General features: G+C 38.2%; 1 protein-coding gene across 3 annotated transcripts in view; it reads left to right on the forward strand.

The window, feature by feature from the left end:
* Window positions 1–5,028: 5,028 nt before the first annotated feature.
* LOC120374419 (calcium/calmodulin-dependent 3',5'-cyclic nucleotide phosphodiesterase 1A-like) overlaps window positions 5,029–13,566 on the forward strand; it is a 61,872-nt gene continuing 53,334 nt past the window's right edge. Inside the window, exons 1-5 of one of the 3 annotated variants that reach the window (XM_039494078.1) lie at window positions 5,029–5,273; window positions 6,319–6,438; window positions 10,392–10,574; window positions 11,874–11,940; window positions 12,735–12,851. In XM_039494078.1, the coding sequence (XP_039350012.1) occupies window positions 5,167–5,273; window positions 6,319–6,438; window positions 10,392–10,574; window positions 11,874–11,940; window positions 12,735–12,851 (594 nt within the window). In that variant the 5' untranslated portion in view covers window positions 5,029–5,166. The remainder of the gene's footprint in view (window positions 5,274–6,318; window positions 6,439–10,391; window positions 10,575–11,873; window positions 11,941–12,734; window positions 12,852–13,566) is intronic. The other 2 variants (XM_039494076.1, XM_039494077.1) reach the window with 2 other exon arrangements.

The following is a 13,566-nucleotide window of genomic DNA, read 5'->3' on the forward strand; positions in this document are numbered from 1 at the left end:
GATCTACTTAAGTTTGATAATGTAATTTGAAACTACAGTTCAGCTGAGTTTGCCATGACTTCATAGTACTCTTCTCAGGCTCCATCATGTGACATGGTTGAATGTACTCTACCAGAAGTAGCCTTGTCAGCCATAAGTGCTTCATTCAAAGAAAATGATTCTGTGCATCCATCAAGAGAATTCACAAAAGATTCTTCTGTGAAAACTGCTATTAAAGAAGCTTGTGTTGTCAAAAAGCTTTCAAGCCTTCTTAGCTTTACAAAAAATAATAATAATAAAAAAACCCTTTTAAAAGATCTTTTGTAATAAGCTGCAGGTTTTTCTTAGAGGTGAGTTTAGCACAATTACTGGGGATATGAAACACCTCTAAAATAACTGCAAATCTATGGGATTTTGGCTAAAATTCTGCAAATTCCCCCCCGCTCCTCCCAGTTCATATATGATGTTTAGTAAACTGATCATGCCATTTTCAAGTAGTTACTGATTTTTACTAACTGAACATTATTATCAGTTTTTTAAATTTTTCAGTCTTGTCCTAATTAAAAATAACCCTCAGTCTCTTTTATAATATCTTTCACTTGCCTGTTCCCTTCTCACCAACCTTGCATACTGCCTCCAAAGATCTTCCTTGTCTTCCCTTCCTTCCAAAATCTTGTGTGGGCCAACAAAAGGCAATTTGATAGAACATTCAAATATTTGCATTTTAAAAACCTCCAGCTTTATCTTCTCTGAAATGAGCTTTTTAATCGGAGATGGCCCTGGGCCAGACACCAGATACAACCCTCCTGGACTGTTGGGAAAATTTGGGCTATAGATCTACACTTCTGAACAGAAAAGGCAGCTGAAAGAGGAAGGGTCATTTATTACATACGTGAATTTTTTCACTAACTTCTGTAGCAATGAAATCCAAAATTAGACATTTTATGTCCTACCACTACTCTATCACCACAGTGCCTATAGTTCTCCATATCGTCTTTGCCATTTATTGCTATTAAGTTACTGCCAATAATGTCAGGACAACTATTCTAAGCATGCTCCTTGAAACCCCTTGAGAGGCTAATATGGAGGTGGACTCTTCCCTGTAAGACTGATACATTTTTTGCTTGGGCAAGAAAGTCCTATTTCTGCTCAAGATGGACCTCAACCACTGTTGTATTTGATCCGTCTTCAATGGAAGTAAATGAGAGTTTTTCAGTTGACCTAGGATAAGGACCTAGAGGAGGCAGATAGGAAGTATTCAAGACTTGGATACAACTGTGCACATTAATTTAAGGAGAGAACGGTTAAGCCAGTAAAATTCATGAAAGGTCATGGCTGGTGGTTAAAATGTGAATGAATTGGCCGTTTGGACTATAAATACTTTATCTTCCCATGGGTGCTTCAGTTCTCTGTATGATAAGCACTTTATTTTATAAACAGTTTCCAGGGGTTGCTTCCAGGCTTTATCAGTTGACTGAGTTGAAGAGCCAATTTCCCCCCACTATGCATAACGGGTGCTGTGGAAGCCACAAAATATATTTTACTGAATTAGAACTTCAGTATCTTCACAGGCGGTATGACAGATCAGCAGTAAGAGTTTATTTTTTCACCATCGGATAATTTTAAGTGGTTTAAATTTGGACTCATTTTCTTATCTCTCATCTCTTCCATAGTACATTTTATGTATTCCTAAGGGAGAAGAAATGTACTTCTGACTATTCCATTATTATATTTAAAATTCTAATTAAATGAAAAGGCTGTAAATTAACAATACTTGGAGTTTGAAGAGTTACACTCTGTAAAAAGCATTCTACCATGACAAATAGATCAAGTTGTTAGTTATTCTAAGTACAATATTAATTTGTCTCTCATTTTTACAGTATGTTTTAAATGCTCTGGGCCATATTCTATATTCAGTTTTTGCTCATCATTCCCACTACTGTCAATGGGAGTGCCACCCAGGGAATGAATATAATTAAATGCAAAATCTTAACACACCCACATTCCACATACTAGATATATTTAATATAAGATATTATATATGTGCAGTGCCAGAGAATTAATGTTACATCAGTAAAATAAATCTTAGATTTAGCATTTCTTGACTTGTTGTGTTTAGCTAATTCTTACATTAATATAGGGGATTTTTAGTTCGTTTTTTATATTGTTTAGTTTTTAAGTAGAGAAAATATTACCTGTCTATGCATACTAAAATTTAAATAATTTCAACTAGGCTTTGAAGTTCACACTTCCCAGATATTTATAGCATTCTGGGGAGCAGAGTAAACAACTTAGTGGGGTGAATAGGATAGAGGGGAGCTGCGAGCTCACATCTGTGTTGCAGTTATTTGACTGGATACATTTTTATGCAAGGCTAACTTTATAAGACAGTTGCATAACTGAAACAATATGAGAGACATTTGATTCCCTATTCTGCAAATGTTTATGCATGTGAGTATTCCCACTGAGCAAAGTCAAGGGTACAGCTGGGGAAAAATTTGGGGCCAAAACTTTTTTTTCCATGAAAAATGCAAATTTGGCAACAATGAAATGTTTTGAGAATCTTTTTGATGTCACCAAGTTGGTTATTTAAGGGGGGAAAGAATAATAAGTTAAGAAAAAATCAAAATGTTTTGGGTTTTTTTGTATGAAACAACTTTTCATTTCAAAATTTCCTTTAATTTAGTTTTTTTTTAAAAGTTCAGAAACATTTAAGTGGTTGAAATCAAAACAAAATATTTCAGTTTTGTCAAAATTAAATGTTTTGTTTGACCAAAATTATATATATATTTTTACTTTTTGATTTTCTGAAAATTTCTAAAATTGTTTATGGTCTGACCTGAAACTATTTTTTTTTCAACTTTTCAAAATTGCTGACAAACCTCGTTTTCCTGATTCTATTCAAGGGTCTTCTCACATGTCTCCTTAAGTAACGTGTGTATGCTTGCAGAATCTGAGCCTTAATATGGAAGTTGATGATGAATGTTTTATGGTCACTCTCCTGCAGATCATCCCAACATCAGTCTCTTTGTCTTTGAGGCCAGGAAAGTATCGTGCACCTGTGTATACACACACACAAACCCACACAAAAAACCTAAGGCTTCATTAAGATCTGCTAATTTTTAGCATGATTTTAAATGAACGTGAAATGAAAATTTTAAACAAACATGCTCAGAAGTGATTGTTCATTTTGATCTAACTTTCTGATTTGTAATTTTTTTTCTTTTCATAAGTAGTAAAGAGCCTGGTCCTCATTTGTTCCAAGCAAAATTTGGAGGTTTTTCCTGAGTAACTTTGAGTTATTGATAAATGAAAAAAGTCTAAAAACAAATTTTGTAGTAGTAGTGTTTTTCCCCTTTCACTTTCCAGTAACTCAAAAACAGCTGCAAGGATTTTCTTCAAATCAAAACAAACGAAAGTCATCACCTCTACTTTGTGAATGAACCTGGAAAGTTTCAGCCCCAAAGGAGATTTTTTTCAGGAAATTAGGAGCAGATGCACAAAGTCCTGCCAAATTTTAACTCACAAAACCTATGTTCTGTCTTAATCTTTTCTTTCTAACAGTCATTACTTCTTTCTGTCTCCACTTTGTAAATACTCTTTCTGCACACACATAGCTAAGCCATGTGCTTTGAATCCTGTCTCCTAGAATTCATTCTGAATAATATTTCTTTGTCTCTGTCTTCTTTTGTGACTGCAGGGGTGTTGAGAATAAAGTTGACAGCTCTAGGGATTAATGCTGGTTCTGTTTTTCCCTGCTTATTATTTATATAACGTCTTAACTCCTTCAGAATCAGACCATGAAAAAATCTTTTGCTTTAAGCTCTTTGATCTCAACAACTCTAGTACAACTGAGATTTTCTATTTCCTCATTTTGTTGTGCTTATGGTACAGTTCCATGGTTCTGTTCTCAGTGTTGCCCAGTTCTTCATGCTTTCTTTGACTGTAGGCACTATTGTATGTGATGATACTATACTGGTTCGGTGTTGTCTTTTCAGGGGATTGTACTTCAAGCTTAGTTGAAATATCTTTCATCTCCAACAAACATAATGTCTTTGAAGTACTCTTATGTATAAAGTTACTATCTGGCAATTCTGAATTCTGCATTAAACCAAGGGCCTCCTGCTGAGCAGCCTGCAGGCGAAAGTCACAGGTGCACCTGAACTGATGCTAAACACAGTTTAGCTGCAAGTGTAAACCAGGGCAAACTGTATTTAGCATGACTTAAGAAAACATGCTTAAATCCTGCAGGGAGGTGGGTTTGGAGGCAGGTCTGGCTGGCGTGCTCTCTTCACCTGCAGTGTTTAACCATATTTGCGGCAAAGGTGTTGAATACTTAGATGGCCCCATTATAATCTTTCATGGGTGTGTCTGCAGTTTCTGAGTCTTAAATCTCTCTGTGAGGTTGTGGCATACTATTATCCTCACTGTACAGATGGGAAACTAAGGCACAGAGAGACACTGACGTGCCTAGAGTAATACAGGAAGTCTGTGGTGGAACAGGCACTTGAACCCAAGTCTCCAAGGTTGTAGTCTAGTGCCCTAACCACTGAACGGTCTTTCCTCTTGCTCCACTACTTGCAATTAAACCCTGTTTGGCATCAGTTCAGCTGTACTCGATCTCTCAGCAGAAGGTAAATTCTCTAGAATAGACTAGGCCTCTGTGTCAAACGTAACTGTTAAATGTGCAGGAGTATCAAGAAGGTGGAATAATTTGAGTGTCCGTGAGGCTTTCCAACTAATCTATAGCCAATCCTGGTCTTAATTAACATGAGTTCCACTTATCTGGACAGTAATAACTTTCATTGGAAAAAATCAATAATTCCTTGTTCTTTTATTGAAGTTTTGTAAGGAAATGGAGATTTGAAGTGTATAGGTAATCGGAGATTACAAGTAAAAATACTCTTTAGTATGAAATTTTTGTATGTTAAATGATGCCATCCACATGGGTATACCATAGAGATTACATAGATCAGTGATTACATTACAGTGATCTGTAATTACATCAGCGTGACCTCATAATACATCTGCTCCAGAACCACACTGTCGTTGTTACTGCTATGTTCAGAGCAACCGTAGTAATAGTAAGAATGACCTGCACTTAGGAGAAGGGGCCGTACAATTTACTTAATATATTTAATGTAGTGATTTACTGCAGTGGGTTAGGGCACAAAAAGCAGCTACAAAATGACCCAGGATAAAAAAGACAAAATTGGTGTCAAAACAAATTGCAGCTCAGCCAAATCAAAAACAGACAGCCATAAGGTCAAAAAGAAAATGTCATTCACTGTTATGTAAGTACTATATTCATATTTCTAGTTGATGCACACTTCTGTTCAATTGTTCCTTGTATCCCAATTCAATCACATTTGTACTTACGTGTATTTTGTGAATAATACTTAAGACGATCTAAAGTTGTTTATAATATGCCTTAATGAGATTTTTATGACTTGGGAAGTATGTTTCAATTTGGGCAATTTTCAGTGTTCATAAATGTCTGTACAGTGAAGTGAAATGTGAAGTGAAGTGAAATGTTTACTTATTCACGAGTCATAAGATCTGTATGTTATACCATATACGTTTCCAGAGTCCTATAGCTAACTAATGGTAGGGTATTTACTGGTGGCCTAGCTATTCACCTATATAAATGTAATTAGATATCATTCATTAGCATGACCAAGTGAATAGATTTGGAAGTAGACAAAAATAACAGGCTTTATTAGACAAGGGTTGTGTATTTTACGTAATAAGTATAGAGTGAATTACAATGAATAATCTACCTGTTAGAGTAAGGCTACTTATTTCTTTTGTGCAGTATGTAACTTATTTAGTTTTCCTTGGGTCAACTCAAATGCATATGTTTGTTTATTCATCTATATATCCAGCCAGCCAGGTATCTAGATTCTTATATGGCTCTCTTTACTGTACTACCTCAGTGCCTCACAATCATTAATGAATTTAACCAAAGGCCATTCATATTTCCATCACCAATGTGCAATCTGCATAATTCCCTACTCTACAATACCTTATTTCCCCAAAAGTCTTAGGTCTCTCTCTAAAACCCTTAGGTGCATGTACTGCTGTAATTACAGCTCTGTGAATAACCAATTTTTTTTTCAGTGGGTGAACTGAGGTGAAGGGGGGAGAGAAAGTTTAGGGCCAACTTGAAACAAAAAAAAATCATTTTTTTCTGTCAACTGCAAAGCAAACAAAAAAATAGTTTCAGCTCAAACAAAACACTTTATCCAATGAAATAATATGGGTTAGCATGATAGGCACTGGTATCAAATGCACCAGTAACCTAAACATTATCAAGATTTTGTTTGTTTGTTTTTATAGGCATTACAGCAAAGGAGAGTTTTTAAGGAGCAAGTTGAAGGAGGATAATGAAGTAGCTTTGCAGATGTTTACAGGGAGTTCCTCCCTAGCAAGAGGAGCAGCACAGGAAAAGGCACAAAGGTGCTTGTTTGAAAATTTAACAAGTGGGCAAGGGAGACTGTTACCTGCACCAGACAGAGGCAGGAGTTAACATCTTGATAGTAAATGAGAGATAAGGTGGGCATAGACTATGAAACGTGTTAACAGGGAAGATAAGTAGCTTATGTTTGATGTGATAGAGATGGGGGAGCCAATGAAAGGATTCAAGAGAGGGGTGACATGGTCAAAGTGATGGGCTAGGGATATGATATTTGCAGCAGCTTTCTGAATGGATACGAGTAGTTCAAGATTGTCAAGGTCAAAGAAAAGTATGTTGCAATAATTGAGATGCAAGACAATGACAGCTTGGAGTTTTAGCTGTGTGATTAGACATGTTCTGCAGGAAAAAAATGTAAGATTTAGGCAAAGCCTGGATGTGAGGATCTGTTGAGAGGTCTGAGTTGAAGAGGATGCCTAGATTACAGGCCTGTGGTGGTGTTCACAGTGGTTGAGAAAGGAGTTGGGGAAAAGCTTGGGAGGAAAGGTTAAGAGCTCTGTTTTAGCTATGTTGAGTTGACAGCTAGATCCATGGCTGAGATCCTGGTTTGGATGGAAAGATAGGTCTGGAGTAGAGAGACAAATCCCTGAGTCAACAGCATAGAAGATGGTAGTTGAATTTATGTTTGCAGATGAGATTACCCATAGAGCCCTGTGAACCCTCACAGAAAGTTGGAGGGCAGATGAGGAAGATCCTCCAAAGAGATCTGCTGAAGAAGGGATTAGAGAGGTCGGAGGCGAATGAGGAGAGGACAGAGCCATGGAAGTCAAGGAATCACAAGATTTCAAAAAGAACATGGTTAATGGTGTTGAAGGCAGCTGACAGGGAAAATTACTGGTTCTGAACTTTCATAGAATCATAGAATATCAGGGTTGGAAGAGATGTCAGGAGGTCATCTAGTCCAACCCCCTGCTCAAAGCAGGACCAAACCCAACTAAATCATCCCAGCCAGGACTTTGTCAATCCTGACCTTAAAAATCTCTAAGGAAGGAGATTCCACCACCTCCCTAGGTAACCCATTTCAGTGCTTCACCACCCTCCCAATGAAAACGTTTTTCCTAATATCCAACATAAACCTCCCACACTGCAACTTGAGACCATTATTCCTTGTTCTCTCATCTGGTACCACTGAAAACTGTCTAGATCCATCCTCTTTGGAACCCCCTTTCAGGTAGTTGAAAGCAGCTATCAAATCCCCCCTCATTCTTCTCTTCTGAAGACTAAACAATCCCAGTTCCCTCAGCCTCTCCTCATAAATCATGTGCTCCAGCCCCCTAATCATTTTGCAAAAACAGTCAGGTTTTACCCACTTTTTTAACCCAAATTTTGAAAACGCTTGCACTCTCCAGACTTGGTCCCCGCTCCGGTAATTTCCATTGGCAGCTGCTGCTGCATAGTGGCAGAGCAGGATGGGCAAGGAGTTGGGGTCTGGCAGCAGAGACCACCTGACCACTGCAGTGACAAGCCTGTAAAGAACGGAAGGCCCACATTACCCCAACTCCACCATCACCTTCCGTACATACCAGGTAGCCCTCACCGCTCTGGCTGCTGGTTCTTCATTTTGGTTTTTACTGATTTTCCCTCTGCCCCCATCTTTTCTTTTTTTTTTATAAGTACAGATAATTCCCAGGAAACTTTAAACAAAATACAAACCAAAAACAAAGGACCAGCTGCGCCATACACGGGTGTGTGCCTGTTCTGCAGCAGCCTAATTCCCATGCAGTTTAAGATCCACATTGTGTTATACTGAAGTGCCTTCTGCAACTGTTACATTGCAGGTGAATTTCATCCCATTTGAGAAATAATTTGAACACTTATAAAATGATTGAGGGATTATAAGATTTTTTCCTGGTTATATAATACATATATCAAATGCCAAATAGTCAGGATTATAAACATTGCAATTGCCCCAAAGATGTTTTATAATAAAGGTGAACTATTGGGGATTTATGTGGATTACACTGTAGTTTAAGTTTGGGGAACAAGATCAATTTGTGCCTTCAACCCAGGATCAGGGGGACGGGCACACCTTCTCCAGAGATGCCCTGTTTATAAAGGCTCCCTGGGCTTTCATCCAATTTGCCCATGCTTAAGGCCAGCCCTGTGTGGGAGGTAGGTAAGTATTATCATCCCTATTTTACAGATATGGAAATGGAGGCACAGAAAGTTAGGGCCTAAATATTCATACATGTGTATATAGCAAAATCCATATTGAGGCATCTGCTACTTTCAGAGATGCTGAGCTGGATTTAGGTGCCTAAGGACTTGTCTTCACCACGGGGGCAAGTTGACCTACATTACAATACTTAGCTTAGGTCAATTTACCACAATGTCTTCACTGCGCTGCGTCAACGGGAGATGGTCTCTGGTCAACTTCCCTTACTTTTCTCAGGGAGCTGGAGTACCGGAGTCGACTGGAGAGTGCTCTGCCATTGTTTTAGCGGGTCTTCACTAGACCTGCTAAATCGATTCCTGCTGCATCGATCACCCCATAGTGAAGACCAGCCTTAACTGGAGGCAGTGTGAAGCTGGGATTAATCCCTGGTTCTTAATCACTGGCTTCCCCTGAAGACATGAGCAAGGGAAACTCTTTCTGGTTCCAACACAACTCTGCTATCCTATATCAGAACCTCCTTTCCTATATATTTTTTTAAAGAATATGGGATTAGCTTTTCTAACCTTTTTTATTAACTGAGAGCCTTGAGTGCCCAAGTTATTGTTATCCTTGTGGGACAACACCTTTTCCACCACTACTGTTTTTTCTTTATAATAGGCTGTCCAGACCTGTGCACAGCAAGTATTCCAAATTTAGCCTCATTAGTCATTTATATAATTCTGGAGTAATTTGTTAGTGATACATAATGGATGTGCAATTTTTGTGCTATTACCAACAGATGCCATGCTCAGAGCTGTAGTAGTTTGAAATTGTTCAGATGTTCTGAGGAAAAGTGTTGACTTTTTAGAGGCATCGTATTGTGTCTAGGGCTTTTAGACAGTTATCACTCCAGTACAGAAGGCAAAACTTTTTTTTTGACATGGACCCAGAAACAACGAAACAGTCATCATAACATAGTCAAATGTGGACACTCTATTTTATGCCAGACTTGCAATAATCTTCCCTCTTTTATGCTTGAGGTTGGAGAGATGAAATGAGGAGAGGCACAAGCTGTTCTAGACATAGAGGCAAATGCCCACCTTGCCAGGTTTTGATGGTTCAAAAAATCTACAGAAAAATTTCCATTTGCTATGAAATTCTGTTGAACTTTTCTGTAAATGGTGGGGACTGCAAACCCTGCACACACTCCCAGCAGATGGCTATGGCCATTGCATTCAAGTTACTGTGCACCCAGCCACTGTATCTGGCCTGCCTTCAAACTTCCTTCTTTACTGTCCTATACAGACCAATGCCTAAGCAGCCGACTGGTCATAGGGACCTCAGTCAGACCCTACCTAACCCACTAACCACACTGGAACCTGCTGCACTTGCAAGAATTGTAACTTAAACACCAAAAAACAGATGTGGTGGGTTGGACAGCATGTGATCTTCCCACACCCTACAGCGTAGGAAGCGAAGGGGGCGGGAGGTGAGGGAAAGAGGTGAGATTAGAAGCTGTTCCCACACGCTGACGGCAAAGATGGGTGGAAGGAAGGAAGGAATAGGAGGCATGTAGAATGCTGTCACAACTGCTCCCTGTTGAGCTACCTTGCCCCTCTCCCTCACTCCCTCCCATCCTCCCCCACCCCAAAGGGTGTTTCCAGTGCTCCAAGCCCTATCAAAGCCCTTCCCCAGTGAGCAGGGTAAGTGTTTTGTAATGAACCAGAGACAATGCTACAAACTAGTCTAACTGCCATTAAAACTGCACATTATCACCTGGTCACTTATTCCCACCTCGTTGCTTCAGTTTGATGGATTCTCAGTTATTCATATCTTTTGTAGGAGACTTTTGGATACTGAAGATGAACTTTCTGACATCCAATCCGATTCAGTCCCACTGGAAGTACGGGACTGGCTGGCTTCTACCTTCACGAGGAAAATGGGGATGACGAAAAGGAGACCTGAAGAAAAGCCAAAATTTCGAAGCATCGTACATGCTGTACAGGCTGGGATATTTGTAGAAAGGTGATTGTGGATTTTAGTGTGATAGCAGATAACATGTTTAACCACAATGGTGCTATCCGAGCCAAATGCTAGGCAACAAGTGGGACCAGGATGCGTACCAAAATTGGAGATGACCCTGAACAAAATATCTGGAAAAGTTCAGATCTACATCTGAATGTCATCCTCGCTCCATCTTTCTAATGGTCTGTCCTGAGTTCTAAATGAAATCCCTAGATACCAATCCTCTTGAACTCTGGAAAGTTCTGGACCCAAACTCCATGGCTTAGATCTATCTACACCAAAATGTGCCAAAGACTCATTTACTTTTTTATTTATGATTTTGTATTTTTTTTCAAATACAGCAAATATACCAAAATACCAGATTGATCAGAATACAAGTAAATAAAGATGGTTAGGAAAAAAGGGAAGGGAGGGGACGGGAAGTGACATAACTATCTTCAGGGTCTACATTAATCGTAGACCTCTAAAAGTCAGCCCAAATTGCTTTGAATTTTTCCGGCTTTCCCTTTCTGAGAAATGCCAGTTGTTCATTCGCTGCGACGTCAGCCATATCCCTGAGCCAGGCATCAATATTTGGTGAGGATCGACTTTTCCATTTTTGCAGGATTCATTTTTTTTGCAGCCAAAGCTGCACTCTGGAACCACGCTGCCTTGTTACCAGGTAATTTCCAGGTATCAGGAATATATCCAAGAGTGAAACTTCAGTGAAACTCCAACTTAGCATCCAATATGAAATTGGTCCTTTGACACCCCCACTATATCAGAAATTCTTGATACAGGAGGACTGCCAAAATATATGAGCTAAAGTAACATAAAGGGAGTTACATTTCCAACAGCATTTATGAGGACCATTACCTATGTGCAGACCAGAATATTTGTAAATGTGTCTTTTTGTGAAAAAACCATAGTCTCAGGTCTATAGTTGCTTTTTTTACATTAGATAAATTGTATTCCAATGGGTCAGAGATAGTTGTGTATTCAAATCTCTATTCCAAACAACTCAAATGATCTATCTTTGGCATATTTTCTTTATTCACATTAAGTGATATGAATAGCTACAACAATTACTTAGAGGAGCAAGAAGTATTCCTAGCAATGTAGTATTAGATCAGAAAGTCACACTTCGTAGTACACAGGATCCTTCTTCAAAGTCCATGAAGTTCATAGAAAGACTCTCATTGAGTTGAATGGGTTTTGGATTAGGCCCTTAGTTCAGAAATTATAAAAGAGAAACTGAAAAAAGAAATGTTTTAAAATGGCATAAGTACCACCTAATAAATAATGCATTTGTTCTTTTAGGATGTACCGAAGGACCTCTAACATGGTTGGTTTGGCATACCCAGCAGAAGTGATAGTAACATTTAAGGTGAAATCAGTTCAATCATTGTGTAATTTCAATATATTTGTATGTGTGCTAATTATTTTTTTAGGGTGAAATTAGGGTGCTTTTTCTGAAAATATAAATGAATATGCATAAGAGATAAAAGCCATATTGAAAAATTCATAAATAGCATATGATGATATTTATTATATCTCAATTTCATTATGATTTCATTTAGATATCATTAGAGCAAGAGGACAAATTTGAGTAGAAAATTGCTTTATAAAATGTACCTGTCACGATTTTATCAGCTCCAAATTATAATAGAAATCCAGTGTCTCAGAGAGCAGCGTGTCTTTCCTTTTTGGGGATTTGGGGGAAGAGTAATCATGTTGTATGTAGCTACAACATACAATCGACAATGGTATTTCTTAAGCAAGAAGGTAGTATGTAACCTGTTTCCCTAAAACATATAGTGTTTACCATGATTTTTTTTAAGTATTTATGGCATAGTCTATGCAAAAGAGCACACAAGTACTCTGTGTGGAACAATTTATGTGTGTAAAGCTGTTTGTGTGTTTGAAAGATCAGGGCCTTAGACTGTGAGCATACAAAACAGCTAGCAGTTTTTCCTACAATTATATAACTCAGGATACAAGGGTTTTTTTCTAATAATTTTCCTAACTAGGTTTGTTATTAGTATTAGAATAACCCTTAGTATGAGTAACATGAAGTAAAAGGAACCTGTGACTTTGGGGAAATAGATATTGTTTTAAACTTTTCCATTTATTAGATGGGACCTATTTAAACATATGAAAGTGTTTTTTTTTAATCTGCAGGATGTTGATAAATGGTCATTTGATGTGTTTGCCTTAAATGAAGCAAGTGGAGAGCACAGTCTGAAATTCATGATGTATGAGCTGTTCACCAGATATGAGCTTATGAGCCGTTTCAAGGTCAGAAGCATCACACAAAATTCAAATAGAAAAATAAGACATACATATTTAAAATATTAAAAAATCGGGTTATGTTTAAAATTATATTTTATTGAACAAATGAAGTACAGAATTGCAAAGTTTAAAAGACATCACATACAGGACATCAGACTATATTCATTGTAATAATAATAAAGTTCCACCTAATGTTGTCTACAGTCATTCTGCTGTTCTTGAGATCCTGACAAAGATTGAAAACTAAGCAGGTCTTCAGCTTTAGGATGGGAGGTCCCCAGTGCACAGCAGAGTGATGCAAAAAGTGCACAGGTAGCTTGCTTCCTTATGAGTTTGTACTGAGCCCATGTCCCAGACTTGGGAAGGAGACACGGTGCTGGTAGACATGAAAACTTTGGTCCTGAGCATTTGAGATAGCTTAGATCACAATCTGTGGACAATCTGTGGACACTTCCTCTTCCTGTTCTAGATTGTTTTAATGGCATAGTGTTAAACACCTGCCACATGCCCCCCTAAAGGAGGCTACATAACAGTGCTGTCTGAGGGATATTGTATGATTTAACTGTTTCATATTTGTAAAGCACTTTGAGATGCTCACCTAAAGAGTGCTATCAAAGTGCACAATACTTCTTTATTTATCATTATTATGATATTGAACTAAAGTTTCACTGTCATTGCGGAAACCCAGTTTTCAGTTTATCACACAAAATTGCCAGGAGTC

The sequence above is a fragment of the Mauremys reevesii genome, linkage group 11 (assembly GCF_016161935.1).
Source record: "Mauremys reevesii isolate NIE-2019 linkage group 11, ASM1616193v1, whole genome shotgun sequence".
Lineage (NCBI taxonomy): Eukaryota > Metazoa > Chordata > Testudines > Geoemydidae > Mauremys > Mauremys reevesii.